A 27,739-nucleotide genomic window follows, 5' to 3' on the forward strand; every position below is an offset into this window, starting at 1 on the left:
AAAATGTAGCTCGGGTGCATCCTGTTTCCACTGATCATCCTTGAGATATTTCTACAACTTGATTGTAGTCCACCTGTGGTAAATTCAGTTGATTTTTTGGAAAGGCTGTCTATACCTAGACAGGTATAGACAGCCTTTCCAAAGCATATAGACCTGTCTGTAAGGTCCCACAGTTGACAGTGCATGTCAGAGCACATATCAGAGTGTTGATAATGTGGGGCCATTTTTCTGAAAGTTGAAAAGGAAGTGAACCTTTTAACAGGATAATTATCCTAAGAATAGCAAATCCACCAAAAAATTGCATAAAAAGAAGAAATGGAAGGTTATGGGAGGTGCCTGACAAAGGCCAGATTTTACTTTAATTTAAATCTGGAGTTGACCTTGACCTTCCTGGACATGATGTCCCAAAAAGAGATTTGCCTCCGGTGATCAATAGTTTATCACATCCTGAACTGCCATGTGACTGTTCTGTTCATATGACATGTGTTCTGACCATCCTTTAGTTCTGCCCTGCACAAAGCAGGATTTCCATTAATTCTGTCCATGAAGTGAACGCCCTGCAACTTTCTTCAGCTTTCTTCTCACAGATTCATCTTTTATTTATTTTTTTTACTTAAATATGAGTGAAAGTTTTTACTAACAGCCTGCATGGCTTTTGGTGAAATGAAGGGAATTTTTTTGAAACAATCCAAATCAATATTGATATGTTTTGTATTGCCTTTCATTACTTGATTTTGAAGACAAAAAAAACAAAACAAAAAAAACCTCACTTGAATGGTAACTGCCAGATTTTGGGGCACTAACATTAAGATTTCAGTAAAAGTTTTTCGCCAGGATTTCTCCAGCACAGCCTTCCAGTCAGCTGAACACAGCAGCTGTGTACCAGTTCTGTTAGGGGCGCGGCCTCCTCTGCGGCTCCCTGCTGCTGTAGTTTGTGAGGCTGTGACGGGAGGACGGAGCACTCCATCCATCCACAGCGTCGGAGATGGCGGACCCGGCGGAGACCACTATCAAGGTGGTGTGCCGTTTCAGGCCGCTGAACAGCTCGGAGGTGGCCCGTGGAGACAAGTACATCCCGAAGTTTAAGGGGGAGGACTGTGTGCAGATTGCGGTGAGTTTGAGGCACATTGCAGGGATTAGAGGATAAAGGGAATTTAGCGCCCAACTTTCATCCAGTGAAAGTCTGTATAAAATAGTATAAAATTATCAGGAAATGCATCATTACCCTTGGCTTAATTAAGGCGGTTTGATGTTGTTTTCAGTTCTGGTTTCAAAATATTCCATTTGGAGTAAAAAAAAAAAAAAGCCCAACACACGCCTGGAGTAACATTAGAGCACAAAAAAAAAGCATATTCTTGACATTTAAATGTGACTCAATACATTTTCTGAACTAACAGCGATCACTTTGTTGCTAATGAGTGAAATTGAGTGTGTAAAAGTCATGTGTTCATGTATGTAAAGCTTTACAAGGGGTGGTAGAGTCGTGCGCAATGAAGTGTTTTGCGCCTTTAGGCACGGACATCTGCTGGAATTTGGCAACAGTGTGGGGCCCATTTACACTGTCAGATCTGCCAACTTAGTGCTAAACTTAACATGCTAAGTTTTTGCATTACGTTAGATATTGCTATTGTGGTAACATGCTGAAGCTGATGGGATTTTGGTCCTGTACGTCAGTGGACCCAAAATCTATTTAGGCTCAATAGCTTGACAATTATTTTATTATCAAATGTAGTCATCTACTGTCAGTGTATTCAGCAATTAAATGTCAAATGTTATTGTTGGGGTTATTATTGGGTGGCGTTAAAAGGCTCTTATATTCTGATGTTTAATTGTAAGGTTTTTAGGGCCTTCCACCTGCCTGGGCCCTTTCTACATTAAAACGGTTTGCATTTGATGGAGAAAGTACAATATCATATTTAGTAGTATAATTTGTATTATAATAGTCACCTATTATTATTATTATTATTATTATTATTATTATTATTATCCATCAGAGTCTCATCGTTTAGTGGGAATATTCAATTCAATTCAATTTTATTTATATAGTGCCAAATCACAACACAGGTTATTTCATGGCACTTAACACATTTAAAGTCCTTACAGCAGAACTTTACAATAGGACAACATAGAGATACAAAACATGAACTGGTGGTGCGGCTGACAAACACAGAGCAGAGACATGTAGCTTCATGGCCGGGACATTTTCAAAAGAAACAACAGAAACTACGTGAGCGAGGGAACTGAATGGAGAGGCAACAGGCAATAAGAAAAAACTATGGGAGAGAAAAAGCATGAAGTTACAGAGATGTGATGATGAGATCTGAGTTATAGAGAGCTAAAGATTGAGAAATAAGAAGCTCAGTGTATAACAAGGTCCCCCAACAGCCTTAGCATAACTAAGGGATGGTTCAGTTTCACCTGAGCCAGCACTAACTATAAGGTTTTAATAAAGGAAAGTTTTGAGTTTTGTGTATCAAATCAAATTTCCCAAATACCACTTACAACTGTAGATATCTAAAAAAAAAAAAAAAATCATAAAAAAATAATTCACTGATTTAAATCATGCTATAGCCTCAGAAAGGCTAAATACCAACAACATAAGATTCTTTCAAAATCAAAGACTACATTTATTAATCACATGGTTCATTTGGACACCTGTTAATGTTTTGTCAAAACCCAGATAGCACCCCTTTTTTGGTGAGTCTCATTAATCGAACCTATTACTGAACCTATTGTAATTTATTATAAATGTACAATTTTAATTTAATTAAAATGTAGATGAGACAAAACTCAACATACAAGGTGTTCTGACTTTGGAGAGGTCTGTGTGTGCACCTCTGCCAACTAATGGCTCGTAAACTGTCGTTTGTGCTTGGTGCGATATTTATGCGCAAATACTGGTGCTGAAATGTGGTAAAACCTGAATGTTCAGATTTTGTTTTATACCCCCCCCCCAAAAAAAAAAATCCAGTTTGACAAAGGCTGACTATTTTTTGATAAAGGAAGTGCTTTTTTTGGCTTCCTCTTACTTGATGTGATTTCCCTTTGGACAGCGAGAGCATCTATTGTGCGTAGAATTTTGTGAGAAAAAATTAATTTCATCAATTTTGGAAAAAGGCACATAACAAAATGTGGAAAAAGTGAAGCACTTTGAATACTTTTCGGATGCACCGTTTCGCGCCAAATCACAACAGAGGTTATTTCATGGCACTACACATTTAAAGTTCTTACAGCCGAACTTTACAATATTATACAGAGAAACCCAACAATTCAACAATTCCCACATAAGCTAGGAGGGAAGAACTCCTGTTTAAGGGAGAAAAACCTCCAACAGAGAGAGGGAAGGACTCCCTCTTAACAGGAAAAAACCTCAGACAGAACCAGGTTCAGAGGTGGGCGGCCGGCCATCTGCCTCGACTGGTTGGGGTGATGGGAGAGCAGAGAGAGAAAAGGACAGCATAGAGATACAAGACATGAACTTATAGGAATAGAGTGACAAACATTGATACCACAATTCACCTGCATCCAAACCGTCACCAAAGCTTTTCCAGCAACTTATACTGAACTCCACAAGATCTTTTCTGTTTGTTCTGCAAACACGGAGACAGGCAACTTCTCAAGAAACCAAGTAAGTTTCTCTCATTAAAACTTTATTCAGCTTTAAACTCTAGATCAGACTACTTTTTCTCTTCAACATACAACTATTTGCCTTTTCAATAAATAGCAGAATATTAGAAACCTCATAATTAGGCTGAATTACCATTTTGTTTGATTACAACATTACAATGATTTGACAGGTTTCATTTTTTTATATGTTTTGCTTTACATTACTGTTGCTGTAATGTGTTTACTGTGAATTGAAAACATACATAAAGTGAAACAGACTTTTTGTATATCTGTGATTGTGTAACACTGGCACGATTCCAGTGATAGATTAAAGATAGATAAGGATCCAGGCTTATGAAAAGTTGCTTCACAGTGCTCTTTAAAATCAGATGTGATATTAAACTGTATAGATAAATGTGAAGGTGACAGAACTCCTGTCTTATTGTGTGTATCTAAAGTTAGGATGAGACTGTGTTTTAAACTATTGTGTGTACATTTGTGTCTTCAAGCTACTTTGACAAGAGTAGTCCAAACAGTCCAGCTGGAAGAACAGAAGACTTGAGAAAAGCCCTGCTGGACTCCCAAAACCAAAAGAAGTATCTGGCCTCATAACTTGATGCCCTGAAGAAGCAGTTGGTGAGCAAGGAGCTCAACTGAGAACAGGAGAGCAGAAAACTAGTGAACACTGCAGACAGCAAAAGCCAATTGTCAGAAACTGTGAACAAAAGCTAAACTGGGCAAATAAAACAAATTAGAAGACAAAGAAATAAACCAGCTACATTCGACAATCTCTGTACCTTCAACAGACAGAAACCAAAAAGGTCAAAACTCTGATGACTGGATCGCTGCAATCTGGAAAGAGGAGAACAACAGAATCACAAAGATCTGGGAGAAGAAGACTGAAGACGTCAAAGCGGCTTCTAACAGGGCTGTCCTGTTGTTCGAGTGAGAGAACAAGTGGTTTATCAGACAGGAGGTGGTACCGAGTTTCTAACTGTCAGAGGAGTGTGAAAAGAAGGTAAGCCTTGTCACCCCGGAAATGATTTCATCACCGAAATAACGTGCTAAAGCAGAAGTCATGGAGAGCTTGGCCAATTTGAAAAGAAAGGGCCATTATCCATAGTGAGGAGGAGGTGAAAAGAAACCTCACTGCTCTGGAAGATCAGTTGTGGCTAAAGCTGGCAGAAAAGGAGAAGAGCCAAAGATTCAAACAGCAGAGAGAAGGGGGGGCATCGAACAGTCAGCAAAGTGGAATAAAGTGTGAACCTCCAGAGATAGCACAAAGGCGAGTTTCAGTACATCGCCGCTTGGGATATTAACTTGTTGGATTATCAGCTTGTTTTGTGTCACATGTAGTCCTTAATAGACTAATCCCTTTGGTCTCTCTTTCCAGATCTGTCACACAAATCTGATCAGGAGAGTAAAAAGAAGGCAAAGAAGGAGGAAGGATGATCAGCACTGAATCTTCTCTTACATTTTCTGTTTTCCTGAATGTAAAGATATAATTAAAAAAACAGCTGTTAATACTCCTTGTACCATGAGGTAAATATGTGAACCCTTCACATATTTACCCACTTGAAGTTTCTGTAAACTGAAAATGACTCTTTATTTTATCTGAACTTTTTCTGCAGATAAGAATGAAGAAATGTCCTGCAGTGGTTCAAGTTTAGACCTTTGAGTTGGTAAACTTTTAAAGGAGACACTATTTGTGTATTTTACTTATATTTTATTCAAGATAGTATGTTTCATTCAATTTTTAACTTGTATTAAATGATGAATAAAACCAACTGAAATCTGCCAGGGAGGACAAACTAAGTCTGATTAGTATTCACGTATTAAACATAAACTTTCATTTGTTTTAATAACTGATTGGTTCTCGCTGACTCAGACACAGTTTTGTTTTTCCCTTTGATTTAATTCATAGTTTTTATTGGTCTGATGACCCCTCAGGGCTCCATATACAGTTGGCCACATAATCAACATATTTTGATTATATTGTCTAAACCTGAAATGGTTGTCTGCTGGTGTCTTTATGTATAATATTTACATATTTGTCATACATTTTGACTAACTAAATTAGCCTGATTTCAGTCTGGATTGTTTTTTGTTATTCAAACCTGGCTTAAAACGTTTCTGTGTTTAAGCCCAAACCACAGGCTTATTCAAAGTTGGATCATACAAATACAAACGACTTCATAAAGAATTTTTTTTTTCATAAAAAATGGATCTGAATCTATTTGTGTGTTAAGTGTCATTAAGTACCATTAATTTCTTTTTCGAGTGTATTTAGCTTCAATTTTTGAAGGTTTGATGGCCCGGCCAAAGAAAAACCTGCCTAGTTGACTCTCGAACATGCAGTGGAGTTATGTGGCATTAGGTGGGCCTATTAGTGTGAAGCAAAATGGAACTTTTTGAGGGCATCAACTGTTGTTGCTCATCGCTGCTGCCTCTTCTTCATAGGGAAAGCCATACTACTTTGACCATGTGTTCCAGTCCAACACAACTCAGGTGCAATTCTACAATGCTGTGGCTCAGAAGATTGTCAAAGGTAAGCGGTTCAATAGAGTACAGATCTAGTCTCAATGGCTGACACACGAAAAGCCTGAAAATATTTTATTGTCTTGATATGTGCAGATGTTTTGGACGGGTACAATGGGACAATATTTGCTTATGGACAGACATCCTCTGGCAAAACACACACAATGGAGGTAATATAAAGATTCAGCTTTCGCTTTTTTCACTGGAACAAAATGCTAAAAATAGTGACTGGAAAGCCTGGCATTCTGCACTTTCTTACTTTTTCATCATTCGCCTTAAGGGGAACCTTCATGATCCAGAAATGATGGGAATCATTCCGAGAATTGTCCAAGACATCTTCAACTACATTTATTCCATGGATGAGAACCTTGAGTTTCACATCAAAGTATGTTATCAAATCGGCCTCATAATCTGGTGCTTTTAAATGTTACAAATTTGGTCAAGTCTCATGGTAAGCTTTGCTTTGCAGGTCTCCTACTTTGAAATCTATTTGGACAAAATTAAGGACTTGTTGGATGGTATGTATTGCTGTTCTTCGAGTTATTATTATCATTCAGGCACTGATGCAGCAAGGCCCCAGTAATTCAGGCATGATCTTAACTTTTATTTTCTTTCACAGTATCGAAGACCAACCTTTCTGTACATGAGAACAAGAACAGGGTGCCCTACGTCAAGGTGAGACGAGTGGGGATTTAATATTCCCAATGGTTGTTTTACAGGTGTAACTGTTTCTGATCAACCCCAAGTTCCAGTCAGTCACAAGTTTGTCTTTGTAATGCATTAGTTATGAATGACATATAGGATTATGTGCAAACAATGGCGTAACTATATTAATTTACTAACAGGATTACATATAGAACCCAGTCTAACACAGGATTTACCATATACAGGGTTTCAAGTTTTACCTTAGATTTAGGTTTTCTGTAGTTAGGTGAAGAAATCACTCAATACAAAGAATATGAATTAATAAGATGACTCTCTCTTCACAAATCTGCCTTTGAAACTTTTACCCTGGTACAGTAAGCCACCATCTCCTCTGCTAAGAACTGTCTCTCTGTAAAGCCGTCCTGCTGAGGGGCTGTTGAACACAACATTTCCTTGTGATGTGCATGCGTCCCCAGGGGTGTACCGAGCGTTTTGTGTGCAGTCCTGACGAGGTCATGGACGCCATAGACGAAGGCAAAAACAACAGACACGTGGCTGTCACAAGTGAGTTCATACACTGAGCGTCTTCAGTGCTGCTGCCTCTCATGGGTTCAACCTCACAGAGTCTCCTGACTGCCGCCACATTGGCCAACTGTCTGCTAAACACTTTAAAATGATAAGAATAACTTTATTTATAGCACCTTTAAAACGCAAAGTAACAAAGTGTCTTACAATAAAACAGATTATAAAAGTAAATAAGATGCAGAACTCAAGACAAAAACAAGAAATGATTTAAAGGATTACAACAAATACCATCAGCTAAGAAAAAGCCATAAGATAAAAGTGAGTCTTAAAAAGAGATTTAAAGGAAGATACTGAGTTTCCCTCCTGAGATCTCCTGGCCGGGAGTTCCTCAATTGAGGTGCCGGGTACATTTTTAATGACAAGTTTGGATTTTGTAACTATTTGCAGGACCCTACTGGAGGATCTCAGTTAGTGATCAGGCTCACAGGAAGTTAGCGGATCACAGATACAGGCAGGAGATAGACCATTCAAGGCTTTAAGAATAAGTAGTGAAATTAGTTCTAAGAGAGATCACCAGTGAAGTTCAGAAAAGATGTGTGTAATGTGGTTAAAAGCCTGGCAGCAGCGTTAAGAGGAAACCCATAATCAAACAAAAAATTTAACTGAAGTGAAGATGAAGGGGTCCTCAAGTATTTCAAATCATGAACACTTGGCTTAAATTGTAGCTAAATTGGCGGACTTGTGATATTTAGTTCAGAATTATGCATCTAATATCTCCTGAGATTAAACGGTTGTCATTATTTAGTGCATTAGTCAAGTTGTTGGTGATGTAAAAGAGCACCAGATAGTGATTTTCGGTTATAGTTTCATCAAAGCAACAACAGCTTGGGGTTCTTTTGGCAATATCATATGATACGAGATGACAGAATTTTCATTTTTGAGTCAGTAATTCCTTATAAACCTGAATCAAACAGGACTTTCCCAGAGCTTCTCTGTAATTATTTTTATGTCCAAATTGGTCACGTCAGTATGTTTTTGTGTGTTCATATAAGTAAATGCTCCATGAAGACTCGAGACAACGTTAGCATCTGTATAGTCCAAATCCTGATTGTTGTCTTTTTTCAACTGGATATGGATGGATGATAAGGGAGTAGCAGGAAATCAGTCAGTGAAAACTCAGATAGAAGACTAGTTACCTATTATCCATCATTATACAATCCTCTTAAATCAGCTATAATCAAACAGTTGACAACCCACAGAGAATTATCACATGACTCTGCAAACCCCTTCAGCTTTACGTGGTGATTTAATGCCTTTTAGGCCAAAATAAGTTACATGAATCAGTTGAATACAAGCACATCTCCAAATGAATTCTTCTTCTGCAACGGCTGAGTGGCAGAAAAGCTGTTATTGCAGGTTTAAATCAGTCATTAACGCCACACTTAATGTTCTTCCATTATGCTGCAAAAAGATCTAATGAAGTGATTTTTGTATGTATGTGTCTTCAAACATGTTAAACAACATGCCAGTGTATAAAGAATATTTCAGTAGTCAGTTGTACTTTATTCTAGTGCAGTGACCTGTTGTTTTGTTTTCTATTTTAAAATACAGACCCGTATTTCTAAAAGCTTCTTAATAAGCGTTGATTTAAAATGTTAAATTATGAAAATGTTCGTAAAGCACAGGCAAATCTTTTCATATATTGTAAGAAAATTATGTTTTTTTGGACTGGATGATACACAGAAATGATTGGATGGAGAAACTGGCAGTGTAAAAAAAACTATTGTGAAACCAGTTACAGCTATTGAAAGTCATTAAAATGTAACTGTTAGTGTTTTAAACCAGTTATTTGTATGTTTTGTGTAACATTTTCCTGTTTTTTGTTTGGCCGTGTGTGCTCATGTGCATCGCAGACATGAACGAGCACAGCTCCAGGAGTCACAGCATCTTCCTCATCAACATCAAGCAGGAAAACACTCAGACTGAACAGAAACTTACTGGCAAGCTGTACCTCGTCGATTTGGCTGGGAGTGAAAAAGTATGGACTCCCTCTCACTCCTTCTCCACCTCTCGCTGTCATACTCACATGATATCTGTAGTTTCTGCATTTCTTCCTGGTTTCACAAACACTTTACTTCTAAAGGTTAAATCTGACCCATTAATGCAGTTCAAAACTTATTTCTGAGAAGATTGTTTTGTTAGAAGAGAGGAAACAAGGCCTGATTTAAGAATTGACTTCTTAGTTACAGCCAGCCCTTTTACTCTGATCCCCCTTTCCCTCAGTGGTACAGTGTGTCTCTTTATGTTGACTGGATTAATATAATGAAAGTTTAATGGCACACTCCTCCTGCTGCTGCTACTTCATTTCAGCAGGGGACACTACAATAAACGTCCATCAGTATACTGTAAACTATTAACAAGCTCCAGCAAAGCCATTAACATCTTTGTGTGACTGATTCATCCTTTACACATCCCCATCATTTTACTTATAATGAACAGTGTCTTTTTTTGATGAGTCATGACCAGGTTGGGACCAGTTTAATTTTATTTGAGTCGAGTTAAGTCCAAATCATAACAGTGTTTGTTTTGTGACTCAAAGGTGGGTAAAACTGGAGCAGAGGGCACAGTGCTGGATGAAGCCAAGATGATCAACAAGTCCTTGTCTTCACTGGGAAACGTCATCTCAGCCCTGGCAGAGGGTTCGGTGAGACAGTTGTCAACACTCCTTGATAAAAAAATTAAAAAAAGGGGGGGTGGGTTGCTCAAATTATAGTACGGCTGCCCCCAGTCAGGAGGCAGTTTAATATGGAAAATGTGTTCCAAAGTTTATAACAGCTTTTCTACAAAGGAAAAAGTGAAATCCTTAATAAATCTGTGATTATTTTAATGCTGTGCCAGACAGCATCAGTCATTTCAGCAAATGCCTGGAGGTCAGATGACGTAGCTACAGAGCAATAGTTTGTCATAGGAAGAAGGTTGGGGTGGATGGATGGGTCGATGAGACATTTGACTTTAAAACTTGTCTCCATTTTTCAGTCAATAGTCAACCTTTATTTGAGCCATGACTGTTCTATAACCTTAATTGTTTATTATTGACCACAGCAACAATACAATACAAGTTCCTCTAACCTTATAGAGTACATGTTTTAACCCAAACCGTGATCTACCCCTAAACCTAACCAAATCCTTACCATAATATTGTCACATCACAAAACGGTTAGTTAGTAATTTTTCACCAGTGATTTTTAACAGTTTATCTGAGGCATATCAGATAAAAACTAACAACACAAGGCATAAGTTACAATACAAGGTCTTTGACAAGCACCAGATCATTCGTGACTACATGACTGATTTCGCTTTAAAAACATTCAGTTTGAGTTTAAAATTACCCCAGCCATAAAGTGCTGTGATTCCCCCAAATGGAGAGAGATGGGCGTCCAAATGAGAATTTACTGAAGCAGATGCACCTGGAGTCAGTGAGTCAGAAACACTAAAGGGAACCAGCAGCTCAATGAGCCCACAAGAGCCGGTTTATTTACACATCGATAGCGTTTTAATTGCTCAGTTACGTAGGAAATCAGAAGCTTGATTGTTGTAGATCCTGCTCATGATCTGTGAAAGTATCAGTGGGTGCATAAAGCTACAAAGTTACCTGTAATTTCTGGTCTTGTTTCCTCTGTCAGAGCTACGTTCCATACAGAGACAGTAAGATGACCAGAATCCTGCAGGACTCCCTGGGAGGAAACTGTCGGACAACCATGGTCATCTGCTGCTCACCTTCCGCTTTCAACGATGCAGAGACCAGGACGACATTGCTGTTTGGACAGAGGTACACACACAATTGAAACCTTGTGATCACCGCCGTGGTCACCCCCGGGATCACCCCCGGGATCACCTGTCTCCAAAACACTACATTTGTACAGAGTATGACTAAACCGTTTTCCCAATTACCATTTGGTGATAAATGTAATCACTGCCTGTCTGATGTTTGGAGGCCACATTTTCATATTTTTTGATGAAGAAAGAGATAAATTTATCAACCGCAGCAGAGTTACATGGAGGCAGTTGGGGCAGGAGGTGGGCGTACAAAGTGCTGGACTTTGACACCTGGGATTCACATGCAGACTCTCGTCATTTAGGTTTAGGCAACAAAAGACCTACGGACTGGAGATTAAGTGATTAAGCAATGTTAAAAACACATGTAAGCTACTTAACATATGTTTTGCAAGTTAGATATATTACAGTTTGAAAGAATCTTACGTTACTTGAGAAATCCACATCGCTGTCTTAATTAATCAAATCCTGGTCTCCAGCTTCAAGGTTAAATCTATCCAGCCACCCTAGACCTATTTGCCTAGTTGGACTTTATCTCTTGATAATTTGTCACATGACCTTCTTCTTTGACCGTGGTCATACATTCGTGTACTTAAGTGAGGCAAAATATGACACTGACACAGCATCCTCTAGTGGACTGACAGGTGTATAACACAATTTGGCTTAATGCCAGGCTGGGACACAGTGTCAACAGAGTGTAATATCAAGGAAATACAAAAATGCAAAAAAGTTAAATTAGAACATACAACACAATAAAAGATATATATATTAAAAAAAAAAAAGATCTATAAAAGATGTTACTGACATAGTATGGACCGTGAATAAATAAATAAAAATCCAGAAAGATAAATAAGATACATATGATTACTACGATAGGAAGCAAAACAAAAATTTTGCTACACAAAATAGGCCCACCCCATAAATAAAATAGCAAATTAGTGACCCAAACTGTATAAGTGCGGCCTGTCAGTTAAATCTGCAGTGAAGCAGCTGCTGTTGATATTGTCTCTCTCACCAGAGCAAAGACCATAAAGAACACAGTGTGTCTCAATGTGGAGCTGACCGCAGAGCAGTGGAAGAGCAAGTGGGAGAAGGAGAAGGAGAAAAACACCAAGCTGAAAACCACCGCCACCTGGCTGGAGAACGAGCTCAACCGCTGGAGGAACGGTGAGGAGCGTGGGCTCCAGTCCAATGGCTCCTGTTTTTATAGGCTACATATGCAGGATTATGAGACTTGTGGGGGGGTCATTAAAATAGAGGCAAATGAGGTAGGAGTCACCATATGCCTGGGAACATGTGAAAAAAAAAAAGAAATAGATATGAGAACATTGGTTTATTTTGGTTTAATGTCATGAAAAAAACTTTCAGCCAAAACATTCAGTCATGCGCCAAAGAATCCTTATCTTTGTTTGTTAGCGATGAGTCAAACATGGGCCCCATTTTGGACTTCAAAAACACATGCCTGTAGAAAGACTCCTTTGTTTAGATATCAGCAATGCCATGAAAAATTATTACTGTAGTTCCTTTAAAAAATTATGCATGATCATGCCTGTTTCACGAATACTAGATATAACAGTTTATGATTTTCATCAACGTATTTATCTTACACTATTGATGCCTTAAAGAAAGGAGTGGATGCAAAGTCTAGAGTCTTCATTGCTTTTGGTTATACCACATTTTCACTGAGGCAGCATCTGGAGAGGGAGGGAACAGATCGAACAACTCTACTTAGGCCCTGTTCAGACCTGATAACAGCAGGCGTTCTGGGTGATCCGATCACAAGTGAAAGGTCAAAGTAAAGGGATGAATACACTGAAGACGCATTGATTGATACGCAGTGATATCTGATCAGCTCAGACCACATTCGGAGGTGGTCTGGGACGCATACGGCTGAATTCCTGCAGCAGTGTGAATGCATCCTGGTCTACATTGAAGGACCCCTTACTCAACTGATGTTCTCTGAAATTCAACAGCAAAAATACCTTGTGTGATTCTGCAGAGCACAGCTGAATTGTGGCTGTTATATTTCTCACACACATCAGACCCACAGTATGGAAGAGCCCCCACACCCATACACTGTTCATTTATCCACTGGAGTGCAGACCCGTCATTCTTACACTGCTGTAAAAGTTATATAATCTGAGCCTGAACGGATGTGATCAGGTCGTGCCCGATGGTTTAAGTTGTGAATTACACACTCTAGTGTTCAGATATTTACAAATGTGAAATATGTCATAATTAATAAGGACGTATTAAAATGAGGCTTCAGTGATCAAAGATGCCTCATTGTGTTAAAAGCCTGTTGCTTTGACTCTTCTCTCCTCCTGTTTACGTATGATTTTATTTACTGGTATTTTTACATGATGTTCGTGTTCATTTGCAGCAGTGAAGTAAGATCCGAACACAAGTGGTCACCCAAGACTCATGTTGAAACACATAATAATGGCAGGTGTGAAGAAATGTACGTATAGCTGTCCACTTGTGATCGGATCACCCAGAACCCATGTTGATTCCAGGTCTGAACGGACTTTGAGAATGATGACTGGAACCGATCATCTCATATTATCTTTCTGCTGCTCACTGCAGGAGAGAATGTGCCAGCGGAGGAGCAGTTTGACAAAGAAAAGGCCAAAGCAGAGGTCCAGGCTCTGGACACTGCGCTCAACAATGACAAGACAGCAACCACGCCTGCCCCCAGCACCCTGCCTGGAGTCAAACTCACAGATGCAGAGACAGAGGCAGCAATGGCTAAGCTCTACAAAGAGATGGATGACAAGGTAATGGAACAACACATGTTTGATGTTCCCTTTACTGAAGGGGTCACTCTTCTTACAGCTGCTAGGAAAGTACAGTCTGTGTACACCAAGCATGTTTGTAGCAGTGTGTTGACACACTTGAGTGTTCATGCCTATAGTGTTGTATGACAGGCCCGCTCAGAACAATGTCACTGATCTCAGGTGGTGGCAACTCATCAATGAATACATTAATGAGTACATCTATGAATCCTGAATTTAATTATCATAAAGTAACATCATTATCATGTAAATATAACAGCACAAAAAAAATTCATCATTGATAATTATATTCTATATTGTATTTGTAATAATGAGTTAGTATGTAATACATGACAGCATTTTATCCTCTGTTAATGTTGTTACAGTGATACTGAAACAGTGGCCTATGGACAAAATCTGCAATAACAATAGTTGAACTTTTTTCTTATAATAATTTGCATAGTTTTTGACATACGTTGTTATATCATATTATACATGACAGCATTTTATCCTCTGTTAATGTTGTTAAAGTGATACTAAACAGTGGCCACATTGTAATTTCCTGACTTGTTTAAACCCCAATTAATCTATTATAACTTATGATATACAATAATTGGTGTTATAAACACAAATACTTTGAGTAGTAGTTTAGCAGACCTAGTGTTTTGATGAAATCTTTGTCAAAAGCAACACTAACAACAGTATTTTCATTCCACCATAAATGGACTAAGTCGCTCTATATTGATTGTGGAAAACCCATCAAGTAAAATTCTTAGTGCTTCTTACCATATGTTATACTTAAAAGAAATAAAATATCCCCTAAGTAAAATACTCTTTGAAAAAAAGGAAACATTGACAACATGCTGGTCTGCATCTCCACCACACATTAATTTTTGCCAGACCAAAAGTGGCCCACAACTGAACCTCGTTGCTGCCCCTGTGCTGTATGTTAGATAATAGTGCATCCAGATAAAAATGTATTGCAGGAGAATTTGTTCTGATCAGGATAATATACGTATTATTGAGTTATTAATATTATTAATACAATTAACTTCACATCACTTTAGACAAGATATGCTAATATTGTGTAAATGTATGAAAATACAAAAGAAATGTTACTTGATTTTGAATTCTATATACTTAGTTTTCTGATATTAGTTGTACAATTTTGCCGCAGACAAGGAGTTCTCAGCAGTGTGACTGTAGTCTGTAATCTGGGGACCTTAGCCTCCACTTAATAACATTCAGAAACACTGAGTTGAGTTCTCTCAGACATGAACCATTTTAACTGAAACAACTTGTTTTTCCCCCCAAGCCTTAAAATAACAAAATATGTTATGAAAATGTGCATGAGAAGGAGGGAAAGGTGCATCTGTCCACTGACAGACAACACATTATATATCTGATGTGATCTTAAGTGGACATACAAACTGTGGTCAATAAAAGACAAACAACAACATGCAAATTATTTTATCTAAAAAATGACAAACAATTGTAATTCTATCACAGCAATGACTGTTAAGATAAATACAATGGTATTAAATCTGGTGACAGATGGATATGGATTTGTTTAAGACACAAAGCACAAAGACTTGGACTGGACTTGGAACTTGTCAGTCTTGACTTACTGAAATTCTAGACTGTGGTGAAACATCATTTACACAACACAACTACAATCTTTGGTAATGATCCAACAATAAGAAAAATCAAATCAAATCCTCAGTTAGGCAACCTGCTTGTTTCCATGGTTACTGATATGTAATTGTGCACACAGAAATGTTAAACTTTTCGTTCAATTCTGCTGCACATAAAGCTTTACACTGCAGCTGTTTTAGTGAAACAACAGGTTCCTGCTGTTTATTTGTCTGAGCATGATTACACTCAATCCTTTCACCACGAATCCAAGCAAGACCATGCAAAATGTCTCATTCCAAAACCAGGTCATCTCATATTTATGTCTAATGTATTAATACTGAAAATTAGCTATGACTACTTAGATAATATAGATGATATAATTATGTACAAATGTAATGCTATCTGTAATAATGACAGTTTTGTGTTGCTACTTTTTGGTGGCATTACCCAGTATTTTTTTGGGAGCATGTGTACTTTACTTAAGATTTTATATTTCTGTCGACTTTCACTTTTACTCCACTACATTATCTAAATAAAATATATACTTTTACTCCACTACATTTCCCATAAGCATTTTCGTTATTTTGTTACTACAAATAAAAATCTGTAGTATTTGACAATAGTTCAATTTGATGGATGATACAGACAAGCAGGTCTGGAGAATCAGAAGCCCAAGTTTGAAATCTACATCATTGGTAAATCACCCTAAGTGCAAACAAGTGCTTTCAAAGCCCTGCTTTTGTTTCTGTTTGCTGATGCTAGTAAATCGCAACAAAATCCTGATAACTGAATGATATTAATGCTAAATTTTCTCTAGCCACAGTTCAACAGGTGTTAGTGTTGTATTGATAAGATAATCTGCTCAAAATTCTGAACTCTTGTTTTTTCAAAAACAACATTTACTTTTACTTTCCAAAAAGTTATTTTGATACTTAAGTATAGTAAATATCAGCTACTTTAAGACTTTTACTGAAGTAATTTTCTAATCTGTGATTTTAACTGTTATCAATCTTATTTGCTGGTAAGGTATCTGTAGTTTTACTCAAGTGTGGCTTTCAGGTACTTTATACACCACTAACATTACTGAACTCTCACATAATGTGACACTTCCATAGAATTGTCTTTCTATGTGTAGTGTTTCTTTTGCCCAGCAGATGGCAAAATTGGCTGCTGCTCACAAATTGATGAAGTGATGTATTTTAATTCTCTTTTCCTGTTTTCGTCCTTTTTCCTCCGATCGTTGCCTTCTTCCAGGACGACGAGATCAACCAGCAGTCTCAGTTTGTAGAAACACTGAAGCAGCAGATGTTGGACCAGGAGGAGGTGATACTACACCCTCTCTCCTCCCTTCTCTCCCACTGTGCATCAAGCCCCCCAGAAGCTCCTGTTAGCACAAACCCAGTCTAACAGCTGATAGCAGACCATTAGTTGCCCTGCAGGAGAGGTCAGACTGCCACTCACCCTTAGCAAGCGCAGGAACCTTACTAGGTTACTGTTTTTGTTTTATTCGCTGTAAAGAAATGTACTTTGTGGTTCCTGTTATATGTTCCTTTTCACCACCATCCAAACTTGACCACCTTAGGCTGAGCATCACTTTCTTATCCTCTCCCAGCTGTTAGCTTCCTCTCGCCGTGACCACCACACCCTGCAGACCGAACTGAACCGACTGCTGTCGGAGAATGAAGCCTCCAAGGAGGAGGTGAAGGAGGTGCTGCAGGCCCTGGAGGAGCTGGCTGTCAACTACGACCAGAAGAGTCAGGAAGTCGAGGACAAATCACAGGAGTTTGAGGCTCTCAGTGAGGAGCTGAACCAGAAATCAGTAAGCAGGTTGAAGCTCCATGTGTTTTGAATCTGTTGGAAGTGATGATACTGATTTCAATTTGTTGTGTGTGTTGACAACGTCCTCTAGAACTCCTTGGCCTCCATTGACTCTGAGCTGCAGAAACTGAAGGAGATGACCAACCACCAGAAGAAGAGGGTCACTGAGATGATGTCGTCATTACTCAAAGACCTGGCTGAGATAGGCATCGCCATGGGAAGCAATGACACTAAGGTTACTGGTTTGGGCTCTGACATCGTGGTTTAAAATTCTGAAATATGATAGACACAAAGAAAGTTGATATTTTGGCCTGTTGAAACAAAAAGTGACAGTACCTACTTGTTCACCACAGTAGCTCAAACATCTGCTGCCTGCAGTACACAAATCCTTCCAGTTTATTGTATTTGCATTGTGCTCTTCTGGTCTGCCTTTTTGTCTACTCGTGCAACCCATCCAACTTTACCTCCTATCCAAGCAGATGGATGGATATGCTTGAGGATGCAACAAACAAATATTTAATCCTTCAGTTAATTTGGAACAGTCATTCAGTTTGATTTGATGATTATATTTAGACTTTATTAATCCCACAGTGGGGAAATTTGGTCGTCACAGCAGCATAGAAAGACAAAAAAGATGCACACAATAACAAATACGTATACATAAATAAGATAGATAAAACATAATTATTTTAGAAAAAAAATATGAGCAATGAATAAATACACACTATATACACAAATAAAATAAAATAAATGAATACAGCTTGGGCATCTTGATGAATGGAAAAGTGTCAGGTGGTATGAAATGAAATGAACAGTGCAATGTTATTTTATTGTGGTGTGAAGAAAGGGCAAAATATATGGAGAAAAACGCTCCTTTGCAACCACAGTGTCTTCTTCAGATTTCTTTTCTCGTCCGACCAACAGTTCAAAAACTATCAATTTATTGCTAAAGCCACAAAAAAAAGCACAGAATTTACAATTCAGAAGCAGGAACCAGCTGAAGTGAAATTGTCAAAATGGAGTTACTTAGTTGTTTGACCAAGAGTCTAAAACCCTAAAGCTATTCAATTTTATATAGACAAATTTGAGAAGCCTGAACCAAAAAATGTTCAGCATATTTTCTTGATAAATAATAAGTATTTATCAAATAAGTAAATTGGTGTTTATTTTGATAAGTTAACCACTCGATTGCCTTGTGTTTTTTAGAGAGATATTGTATAACCACACAAGTGGGAAGAATGAGTGTCTCCTTTTTTCTGATGGTAACCCCATCTGCTGCAAATGATATCCGTTTATTGTTGCACAGTTTATTTGCAGCTGTAGGGTTTTCAAGAGAGTTTCAAACATGCCCGGACTATTTTAAGAAGTGATAGTTCAAGCATCTCTTGTAAAAGCACACAGTACTGCTATTTTGTAAATGGCTTTTGCCTTACAGTACTGAAGTTAAGAGTGGGAATTTAACCCTAATCACAGCTGCACTCCACCCATTGTCTCTTGCATTTATTAATGCTACAATTAATGCACTGCATTTCCCAGATATCACATGTCAGTAGAATTAGATGGTTAATCAACCAGCCCATTAACAGAAAATGTATTAACAACAGAGCTAAACTCAAAACCTTTGCTTGTTGCAACAATGTGTTAAACAATCTCTCAGTAGTTCACTAAGGCTCACTAATTTCCTAAAACAGCAGGTCACTGTAGCTTTTAGGGGAGGAAATGCATTGTTGTTTTGGTTAGGGACTATTTTTAGTGGTGGAATAATACTCATTTGCTACTCTAGGGAGTATTTCAGGCAGCAGGACGATTTTGGGGGAGTTTAGTTCTTAGTGATAAATATACTTGTCACCTCAGGGCAAAGAGGACTTTGCATACACTCACAGTACTTCTCAGACTACTTTAGTCTTTGTATTTTTTTGGTCTTTTTTTTTTTTTTACTACAGAATGTCATCAGACTTGTTCATTAATTATTGGTAGAGACACATAAAACAAATGGAACAATATAAACCGTTATTTATGGCAATGAATGATTTAAAAAAAAAAAAAAAAAAAAAAAAAATCTGGGGTCCAACTAGTATTTGTTTGTGACTCCTCAGCAGCAAGAGAGCAGTGGTCTAATTGATGAAGAGTTCACTGCGGCCCGTCTTTACATCAGTAAGATGAAGTCCGAGGTGAAGACCATGGTGAAGCGCAACAAACAGCTGGAGAGCACCAGGGCCGACAGCACCCAGAAGCTGGACGAGACTGAGAGGGGGCTGACTGCCTGCCAGCTCCGCATCTCCCAGGTAACTGCTGCTCAACAACAGCTGTCATCACAGAGGCTATCGCCATAGTGACAAACACGGCCGTTAAAATGTCAGATCATGTGGTCCTAAATCAAACAATGGCTTAACAAGTTGATGTGTTTCTACAGGTCTAACGTTGTTCATTCTGCATGTAAAAGAAGCCGTCACGGAGTTTGTGTGAGTAATTTTGTTCTCTTTCATTGGCCTCTTGTTGTCCAGTATGAAGCTAAAATCAAGTCCCTGACAGACTGCCTCCAGAACACAGAGCAGAAAAAAAGACTGCTGGAGGAAAATGTGGACTTTCTCAATGAGGAAATTGTCAGGATCAAAGCCCAAGGTGAGCATGAATCTCTCTACTGCTGTTAAACAAAGGCCTGAGGTGAGTTAGGACCAAATTGCTTTTTTTTTTAATATATATATATTTATTTTTGATAAAGACATTTTCTCCATGATATTAGTTTAAGTGTTAATACACAAGGCACACACAGCTGATAAAGTTCTGTGTAGCACTGCATCCTCGCTCAGACACAACTAAGTTAATGTTGTTTTCTATACCAAGAAAAAAAAACCTTGAGGTGATAGTGACAGCTCATTAAAATCTAGATGTATCTAAGAATCATTTGGTACAGTTTTATTTATCGAACAATCAATTGCAATATTTCATTGGTTATTTATTTATTTCACAAAACAGGCTGTTGTGTGTCTGTCTTTAAGGTGCATTGATATCAATTACCCTCTCTTCTGATTGTCTGACTCTTCTCCGAGTGACGCATGCCCAGGCCAACCACAGGTTTTATTCTGTTTTATAGCATAATAGCATCGATGGAATTACTGCTTAATTTTTTCATTGACCTATAAAATTGGACAATGGGCTATGCTGGGGGCAGAAATATGACACGAGTGTGCATTTGTGACATCACTAACTTACAGAAGTTCAAACGGCTTAGTTGCTGAATATGAGCTGTGTACATTTCTCTGTGGACTGAATCTTTTGACATTTTCTCAGTATTTATATAGCAGATCTGCTTTACAATAATACAATTTAAAAAGACGGAAATCTGGATTTATATATCATGGGACCTCCAAATTCCACTTATGATATCTGATAATCAATATTCCAACTACATCTTCCAAATTTTAAACATAAATTGTACATAAAAGTGTATGTAGCTTCAGGCTTTAAAAAGTGAGGCTGATGTTGAAGTGCCTTAATATGTAATACCACCAGAAGCCGCCCAGGGGTGTCTCCAAAAAGCATCTGCTTCCATACACTCCCATTCAACTTCACTCATAAACTACAAAGTTGGTAAATTTTTTGCACAAGTCATTATGGTGTCATTCGCTAAAGTCAAACCTTCTGATCAGTGCTCTGTCGGTCCATCTGAAAATAATCCCTTTCATTAATTAGATATTAGGCCTGAAAGGCAGTATGCTTGGGGGTGAGTCTGTTTGACAGGTGTTTGAGGCGTAGTGTCATTGGATCCCAATCAGAGACCGATTCACCCCCAGCTCGTCCAAATATGGTCACTTCTGGCTCCAGAATAAAAAGATGGTAATGGCTGAAATCCAAACTTCACAAACCAATGACTGACATCACAGTTGATTGACACTTGATTTTAAAAAAACATTTGATTGATACTACTGTCGTATTTGTGAATAGATTCTGTACATTGTTTTAGACTGGAGTATCTACACATTTTTGTATCTTTTGCTGAATTTAACCATTTTAAACTAATATCTGCTTAAATCTTAATTGCAGTAAATTTTTGCAAATTTAAATTTTCCACTTCTAGATGTATTGCAGTTTACTTATTGGCTAAATGAATACAAATAAAAATCTGCATAATATGCATAATATGTAAAAAAAAAAAAAATGTATTGGCTCTTAGATATGGCTCTTCTTAATAAAACAAAATGTATAAAAACAATTCTTAAATGGAGTTCTTTTACCATTTGATAGAAGCTCAAATAGGAAAAAAAAATTCTGATAATATAATCTTGGTTTTTGTTGTTTGGACAATAGGGAGCTTAGCAAATAAATCTTGTTTTTTACTGGGTTGACCTATTAACAGGATTTACTTTGTCTCATTCCAGAAAAAGTTAATACCACGGAGAAGGACACAGAGATCCAGTCTGCCAATGAAGTCAAGGTACTGTACCACTAGACTGATCCTTACAAGGTGTGATTTTAGGTGCCCATTTAAATCGTTGACTGTTTGTGTCCTTGCATGTCTTTAGGAAGCTGTGGAGAAGCAGATCCAGTCTCACAGAGAGGTACATCAAAAGCAGATCAGCAGCCTGAGAGATGAGCTGGAAAATAAGGAGAAGCTCATCACGGAGCTGCAAGAGTAAGACACCACATCACCAAATGCTTCTCTCTTTAAACGACACTCACGGTCCTGTACTGACTCTGTCGTTGACATCTGTGCAGTCTGAACCAGAAGATTGTCCTGGAGCAGGAGACGCTGAGAGTGGACCACGAGAAGCTCAAGACTATTGACCAGGAGAAGAGCCGGCAGCTGCAAGATCTCACGTAATGTCTTGCTATTAGTCATCGAGAAAATGTTTATTTTGTTGTGTCGTAGCTGTTTTTTAGTCACATATGCTCTCAATAAAACTCCTTTCTTGTACTGCAGGGTGATGCAGGACAGACGAGAGCAGGCCAGACAGGACCTGAAGGGACTGGAGGAGACGGTGGTCAGTTATTATCATTAGTAGTGTCTGTTTTCAGTTAAAGGGTGGGTTCACCCAAATTAGAAAAAAAAAAATCGACCTTTCATCTGGTTATCTAGTAGTGGTATCAAGCTGTGGAGAGCATTTTCTCCAGGCTTTGAGAGGTTTCTGCCTTCATTTTTAAATGGAGTTTTATTTCAGTGTACATTTTTTTTGTCACAAAGTTTTATTTAAAAAATTCAACTGAACTAATCTTGGTTTCTAAGCATCACTGAAAACAGTGGTTTTCCTTGGTACAAAAAATAGTAGATTGTTCAGAGTAACTACAAGAATGGGAATGAATGGAGATGCTGTGGTTGAATTCAGTCAGTCTACCACATTGGTCGAGACTAAAATATCAAAAATTTTGGATGAATAGCCAGAATATTTTGTAGAGACATTCATGGCTTTCAGTGGATGGAAACTACTGACTTTGGTGATTCCCAGACTTTTCATGCAAATCCACCATGTGGTTGTCCCACGCAGGTTGAATCAAGATCATTTAGCTTTTCATCCAATCAGATTTTTAAATATGTTATTTTATGACCTGTAATCAACACTCAATGCCATTTTCATCAGCCTCAGTTGTACTTAATGATCAATGCTATTTGGCAAACATTAGCATCTTAACTTATTTAAATAAGATGAAGAGCAGGATGAATATTATACCTGCTGAACATTAGCATGTTAGCGTTGTGTGTGAGTCAGATCATCACCAACAGCTGTCTGCTGTTGCTCTGATAAGATCATTAAAACAAGATTCTACTTTCATACTTTTCTGTTCACATATTGTAAGCTCATGAATCTAAAAAAAATACCAATTAATCTGGACAACAACAAAAAGAAACAAAATGTCTGTTCCACTTTAATTGTATGAGAATAGATTAAGTGCACATGATGTAGGTCAAGTTCCTCATTTAAATTAACTGGAGACATGGCATGCCATGTAAAGGTATGTTTTTATTTTGTTATGGCATTATGTGTATTTATGATGGTTTTATAAGGAGGCCCTTAAGACAAAAGAATGTTGTCTTTTGTCTTGCACAATGAGCTCATTGAGTCAAGTTCCAAACACAATTTGTTTTATTGGCAGTAAAATGAACTCAACTCCAGAAAGTTTCACTTTGAAGTAGGAGGTTGTCTAATTGTGATCCCATCACAGGTTACCACCTGATGTATTTTGATCCCTTTTTCTTAAGTTTTTTACAAGATGATGAGCACCAAGGGACAAAACATGATGAGATTCTTGATAAAATGTTGGGATGAGCTTTAAGCGCCACTGATTAAATTATTTTCCCTACTTCTGTATCAAGGAATCAAATTTGAATAACCCAAAATCACAAACTTGCCAATAACAACTCATAACGGCCTCTGTCCTTCGACCCTTGTTTGGAGGTGGAGGAAAACCTTTCTGTAACCTTTAATGTTCACACCCTTGGTTTTCTTCCCTTCTTTTAGGCGCGGGAGCTGCAGACACTTCACAACCTGAGGAGGCTCTTTGTCAAGGACTTAGCCACTAGGGTCAAAAAGGTAGAAAGTCCTCACAGTTTCTCTGTGAAGCACTTTATCCGCCTGTTCTCTGAATGATGCCATGGTGCATTATCACTGTGATCATCATCGTGTGATCTTGTTCTGTTTGTGCTTCAGTCTCCTGTCTGGAGTGATATCACATGAGCTCGTTCCCCCGACCACAGCATTTACCTGGAATGAGACAAACAGCTCTGTATTTTTTTTAATGCAACGGCTGCACTCCATTTAATTTGCACCATGATGAAATCTTAATGAATCCAGGGAACACAACAGAAAGTGTGTGCAAAAAGTAGGCCATCTGATTCTTCAAAGGTAGCAGCTGTAAATTAGGGACCCGGGCCCTCAGCATGGCGCTCATCTCTTGCATTCAGGCTAGGGTTCAATGAGCATAAGCTCAGAGAATATTTTGTCGTGTCCTCCAAAATCATCACCTCATCTAGCCACAAATGGGATGCTTTGGGCTGAAAACCTTTGGTAACAAGAGTTCTTTTTAGACACCGAGTTGGAAAAAAGGACACAGATATAAGTGTAAAAATAAAGCTCTTTGCTATGCTTGGACAGAATGCTCAGATGGACTCAGATGATACAGCGGGCAGTGCGGCCCAGAAACAAAAGATCTGCCTCCTGGAGAAGAACCTTGAGCAGCTATCCCAAGTTCACAAACAGGTAAAAAATATGTGCAAACACACAAATAGCACAGTGCTTCCTCCCTAAGCTAATCATTGCAGTGACTTGAACTGGTGGTGGCATGAAGGCTGAAGGCCTTCTCACACTCTGTCTTATCTGTTTTCCTTTCCCCTAGCTGCTACGGGACAATGCAGACCTTCGCTGTGAGATTCCTAAAATGGAGAAGCGGCTGCGAGCCACTGCAGAGCGGGTCAAAGCCCTGGAGACCGCCCTGAAGGAGGCCAAAGAGAACGCAGCCCGTGAACGGAAGCGCTACCAACAGGAGGTGGAGCGCATTAAGGACACCCCCAAGCCCAAAAATATGGGCAGGAGGCCCTCAGCAGTGATTGGTAGGTGGAAACATGCATACTTTCTATGGAACTATATCTTGCACCTGACTTAACATCTCCGTGGCAATATATAAGTTGATATTTTTGAAAAAAAAAAGTAGGCTAAAGTCTTTGAGTACTTTGAGCCTAAAGACATCAAATCTTAAATAAAAGGAGTCATTGGACACATTCATTTGCTTTCTTGCCTGTTGTTAGATGAGAAAATGGATAGCTGTGCTTTGAATATGTAGCTGGAGTAAGGAGGCAATTTGTTTAAATACTGGAGGAAGGGGAAACAGCCAGCTCTGTCAATAATACACCAAAGAAACACCTCCAAGGCTGACTAATTCATGTGTTCTGTGCCCCCACATGCCACAAGGCAAACAACAGCTGGGTGCAATGACTTCCCTACAGGAACAGAAAAATAAATGTTATACATCAAGACATATATCAGGCACAAAACTCCCACTAAAAACTACAAATTGTCATTTTTTAAATTTTTTTTATTTAGTGTACATATTAAACAAAGGACATAAAGTTTATCATGTAAATTTGTAAATTTTGGAGGCCGGAGATGTACAGCATTTTTTTTTAACTGAGGACAGAATCAGCTGCAGGTAGCTTCGGCTAGAACCACCAATGTTGAAATTTGCTCACAAATTGTAAGGTTGTTGGTTGAATGTCTGGATCCTCTTTGGGCAAGACACTTAACCCCAAGTTGGTCCCGATGGCACCTGGCATGGTAGCTTTGATGCCATCTGTGTGTGTGTGTGTGTGTGTGTGTGTGTGTGTGTGTGTGTGTGTGTGTGTGTGTGTGTGTGTGTGTGTGTGTGTGTGTGTGTGTGTGAATGGGAGATTGCTAACGTAAAGGGGCGCCATTATATAAGTGCAAACTATTTATGATTTAACCAGGCTAATCGTTTTGTCCTGTTTCCAGTCTTTATGCTAAGCTAGGCTAACTGTAACGTGGCACTCATGCCACAGTCATCACATGGATCTGCGAGTAGTATCAATCTTTTTATCTAACTCTATGAAAGAAAGCAAATACGTGTTTTTCCATAATTGTCATTTACAACCAAGCAGTGGTGTGCTACTCTCCGCTCTGTAAGTGACACATTTTGCCTCTCCAACCTCAGCAAAGCCCATTCGACCAGGCCAGCTGCCAGGAGCTCCCATCATCCCCGGCGTCATTAGGTCCAACCTCATCCAAAACAACCAGCATTAAGGGAGGAGGCAATAACAGGCAAGAGAACAATGCATCACCTTGCATTACAGATCCTGTTTTATTATTGCTCAAGAAGCTTACACGAGTACTCAGTTCTGATTGGCCAAACTTTTTTTTTTATTTCTCTAGCCAGGAAGACAACCTATAAATGGATTTTCTTGTTCTTCTGTTTTCACCTACAGCTGCTGAGGATGCTGATAAAGCCAAAGCCCCAGACCAACATGCTCAACTTTCACATGGAATCCTCACACCAACTGTACATACTGTATGTACAGCCTAAACTGTGCAGCAACTATTTTAAGCTTAAAGACTTTTAAGTTCCTCAGGCAATCAAAACTTGTAATACTGCCCTGCAAAAATCTGCATATAATTTGATGAGTTTTCGTTTTACATGCACGACTGTCCGCAACTTACCAAGATATTATCCTACACTGTGCCAACATGGCTGTCTGTATCAGTCTGCATGAACTTCTGAACACATGAAAACTGAAAACAAGGTTTAACAGTGGCCTTGTTTCTCTGATCTCTGTTTTCAGTGTTTCTCAGAGGATTTATTTGTGAACCTACTGATAATTCACAGTATGAGTCACAGATATTAAGATTTTTGATCCAACAGTTACAAATAACACACTTAAATCATCAAACCAAGCAATCCTGTAAAAGAAAATGTACGGTCACTGTTTTACTGTCTTACATGGAGGTTGCACAGTTGCATTGCAGCACCAGGACAGAACTACTGTATCCATACTGTATGAAAATATTCAGCATCACAGTACAGAGATCTCTTAGTGACACTCCTTTGCCTATGCATCATAGTTATTACGTGAAGACAATCATAAAGATCTGTCAGTGGTGTATTTACTTGCATCTTGGTGGTTCGAAATGATGGTGCGTTTTCTCTTTAGGCCAGTAAGAGCTTAGGGAGACAAAACAGCTGTGGACAACTTTTACTTTCCGTTTGTGCATGCTCTGCCTCATTTTTGTCTGACTAACTTTCTTTCTGTGGGTGCAAATATTTTAAAAAGCCACTAACTCTTCAGCTTACCTCCGACTATTTCAAGTGGGAACAGCCACTCTAATCTTTCAGGGCAAGGAAGGCAGGTGATTTTATCCCTTAAACTAAAGGCCCTTGTAATGTTTTGGTGAAATGAACTTGCTGCTACAATACCGCAGTCAGCTTTCGCTAAAGGTTTTTGTATACTTGGTTCCAAATTGTTATTCTAGACATAATAAATTGAAACTTAAAAGCATATTTTGGTGATTTTTTTTTTTTTCCCTACGATGCATAGAATAGCATAGAATCAGACTTTGTTTTTCAACAAAAAAACCACATCAGCGCAAAATTATGAGTCTAACATAATGTACAAACACACATGTTGAGCACTATTTTTTTTATTCAAATAGTGGAAATGGGTAAAAGAGAAGATGTAAGGCCTTGAAATCATATCCCATCACATGCACGAGTAAATAATGAGCAGTTTTTAATGCGGATAATTTTCATGTCCCAATTCCTGCACTTTTTAGCCCTTAAATTTCACGAAACAATCCTCACTGAAAACATGGAGTGCTCACAACTATCACTTCTCTCTTTACACCAAAAAGCAGTGCTTTTACACA

General features: G+C 38.5%; 1 protein-coding gene across 1 annotated transcript; it reads left to right on the top strand.

Annotated features, from left to right (window-relative positions):
- The first annotated feature begins 985 nt into the window (after positions 1-985).
- On the top strand, positions 986-27,336 carry LOC138199218 (kinesin-1 heavy chain-like). Its single transcript, XM_069151153.1, has 27 exons — positions 986-1,111; positions 6,067-6,154; positions 6,241-6,314; positions 6,425-6,529; positions 6,614-6,662; positions 6,764-6,819; positions 7,266-7,353; positions 9,228-9,352; positions 9,914-10,018; positions 10,287-10,289; positions 10,998-11,143; positions 12,167-12,315; positions 13,735-13,925; positions 16,812-16,880; positions 17,170-17,376; positions 17,467-17,610; positions 19,472-19,660; positions 19,880-19,997; positions 21,755-21,810; positions 21,899-22,008; positions 22,092-22,193; positions 22,297-22,357; positions 23,831-23,902; positions 24,464-24,568; positions 24,705-24,918; positions 26,034-26,140; positions 26,305-27,336. Exons 1-26 carry the CDS (start codon positions 986-988, stop codon positions 26,120-26,122), a joined length of 2,841 nt encoding a protein of 946 aa, XP_069007254.1. The 3' UTR covers positions 26,123-26,140; positions 26,305-27,336.
- Positions 27,337-27,739: the final 403 nt, after the last annotated feature.

This window comes from Embiotoca jacksoni, unplaced genomic scaffold (assembly GCF_022577435.1).
Source record: "Embiotoca jacksoni isolate LCO1_2020_lvr unplaced genomic scaffold, fEmbJac1.0.p SCAF_17, whole genome shotgun sequence".
In the NCBI taxonomy this organism is placed as follows: domain Eukaryota; kingdom Metazoa; phylum Chordata; class Actinopteri; family Embiotocidae; genus Embiotoca; species Embiotoca jacksoni.

Bases quoted from the DNA above. Each gene is read 5' to 3' on its own strand.
- LOC138199218 (XM_069151153.1), top strand. From the start codon at position 986: ATGGCGGACCCGGCGGAGACCACTATCAAGGTGGTGTGCCGTTTCAGG. The intron at 6,315-6,424 runs GTAATATAAAGA...ATTCGCCTTAAG, and splicing joins GCAAAACACACACAATGGAG to GGGAACCTTCATGATCCAGA. The intron at 6,820-7,265 runs GTGAGACGAGTG...ATGCGTCCCCAG, and splicing joins ACAGGGTGCCCTACGTCAAG to GGGTGTACCGAGCGTTTTGT.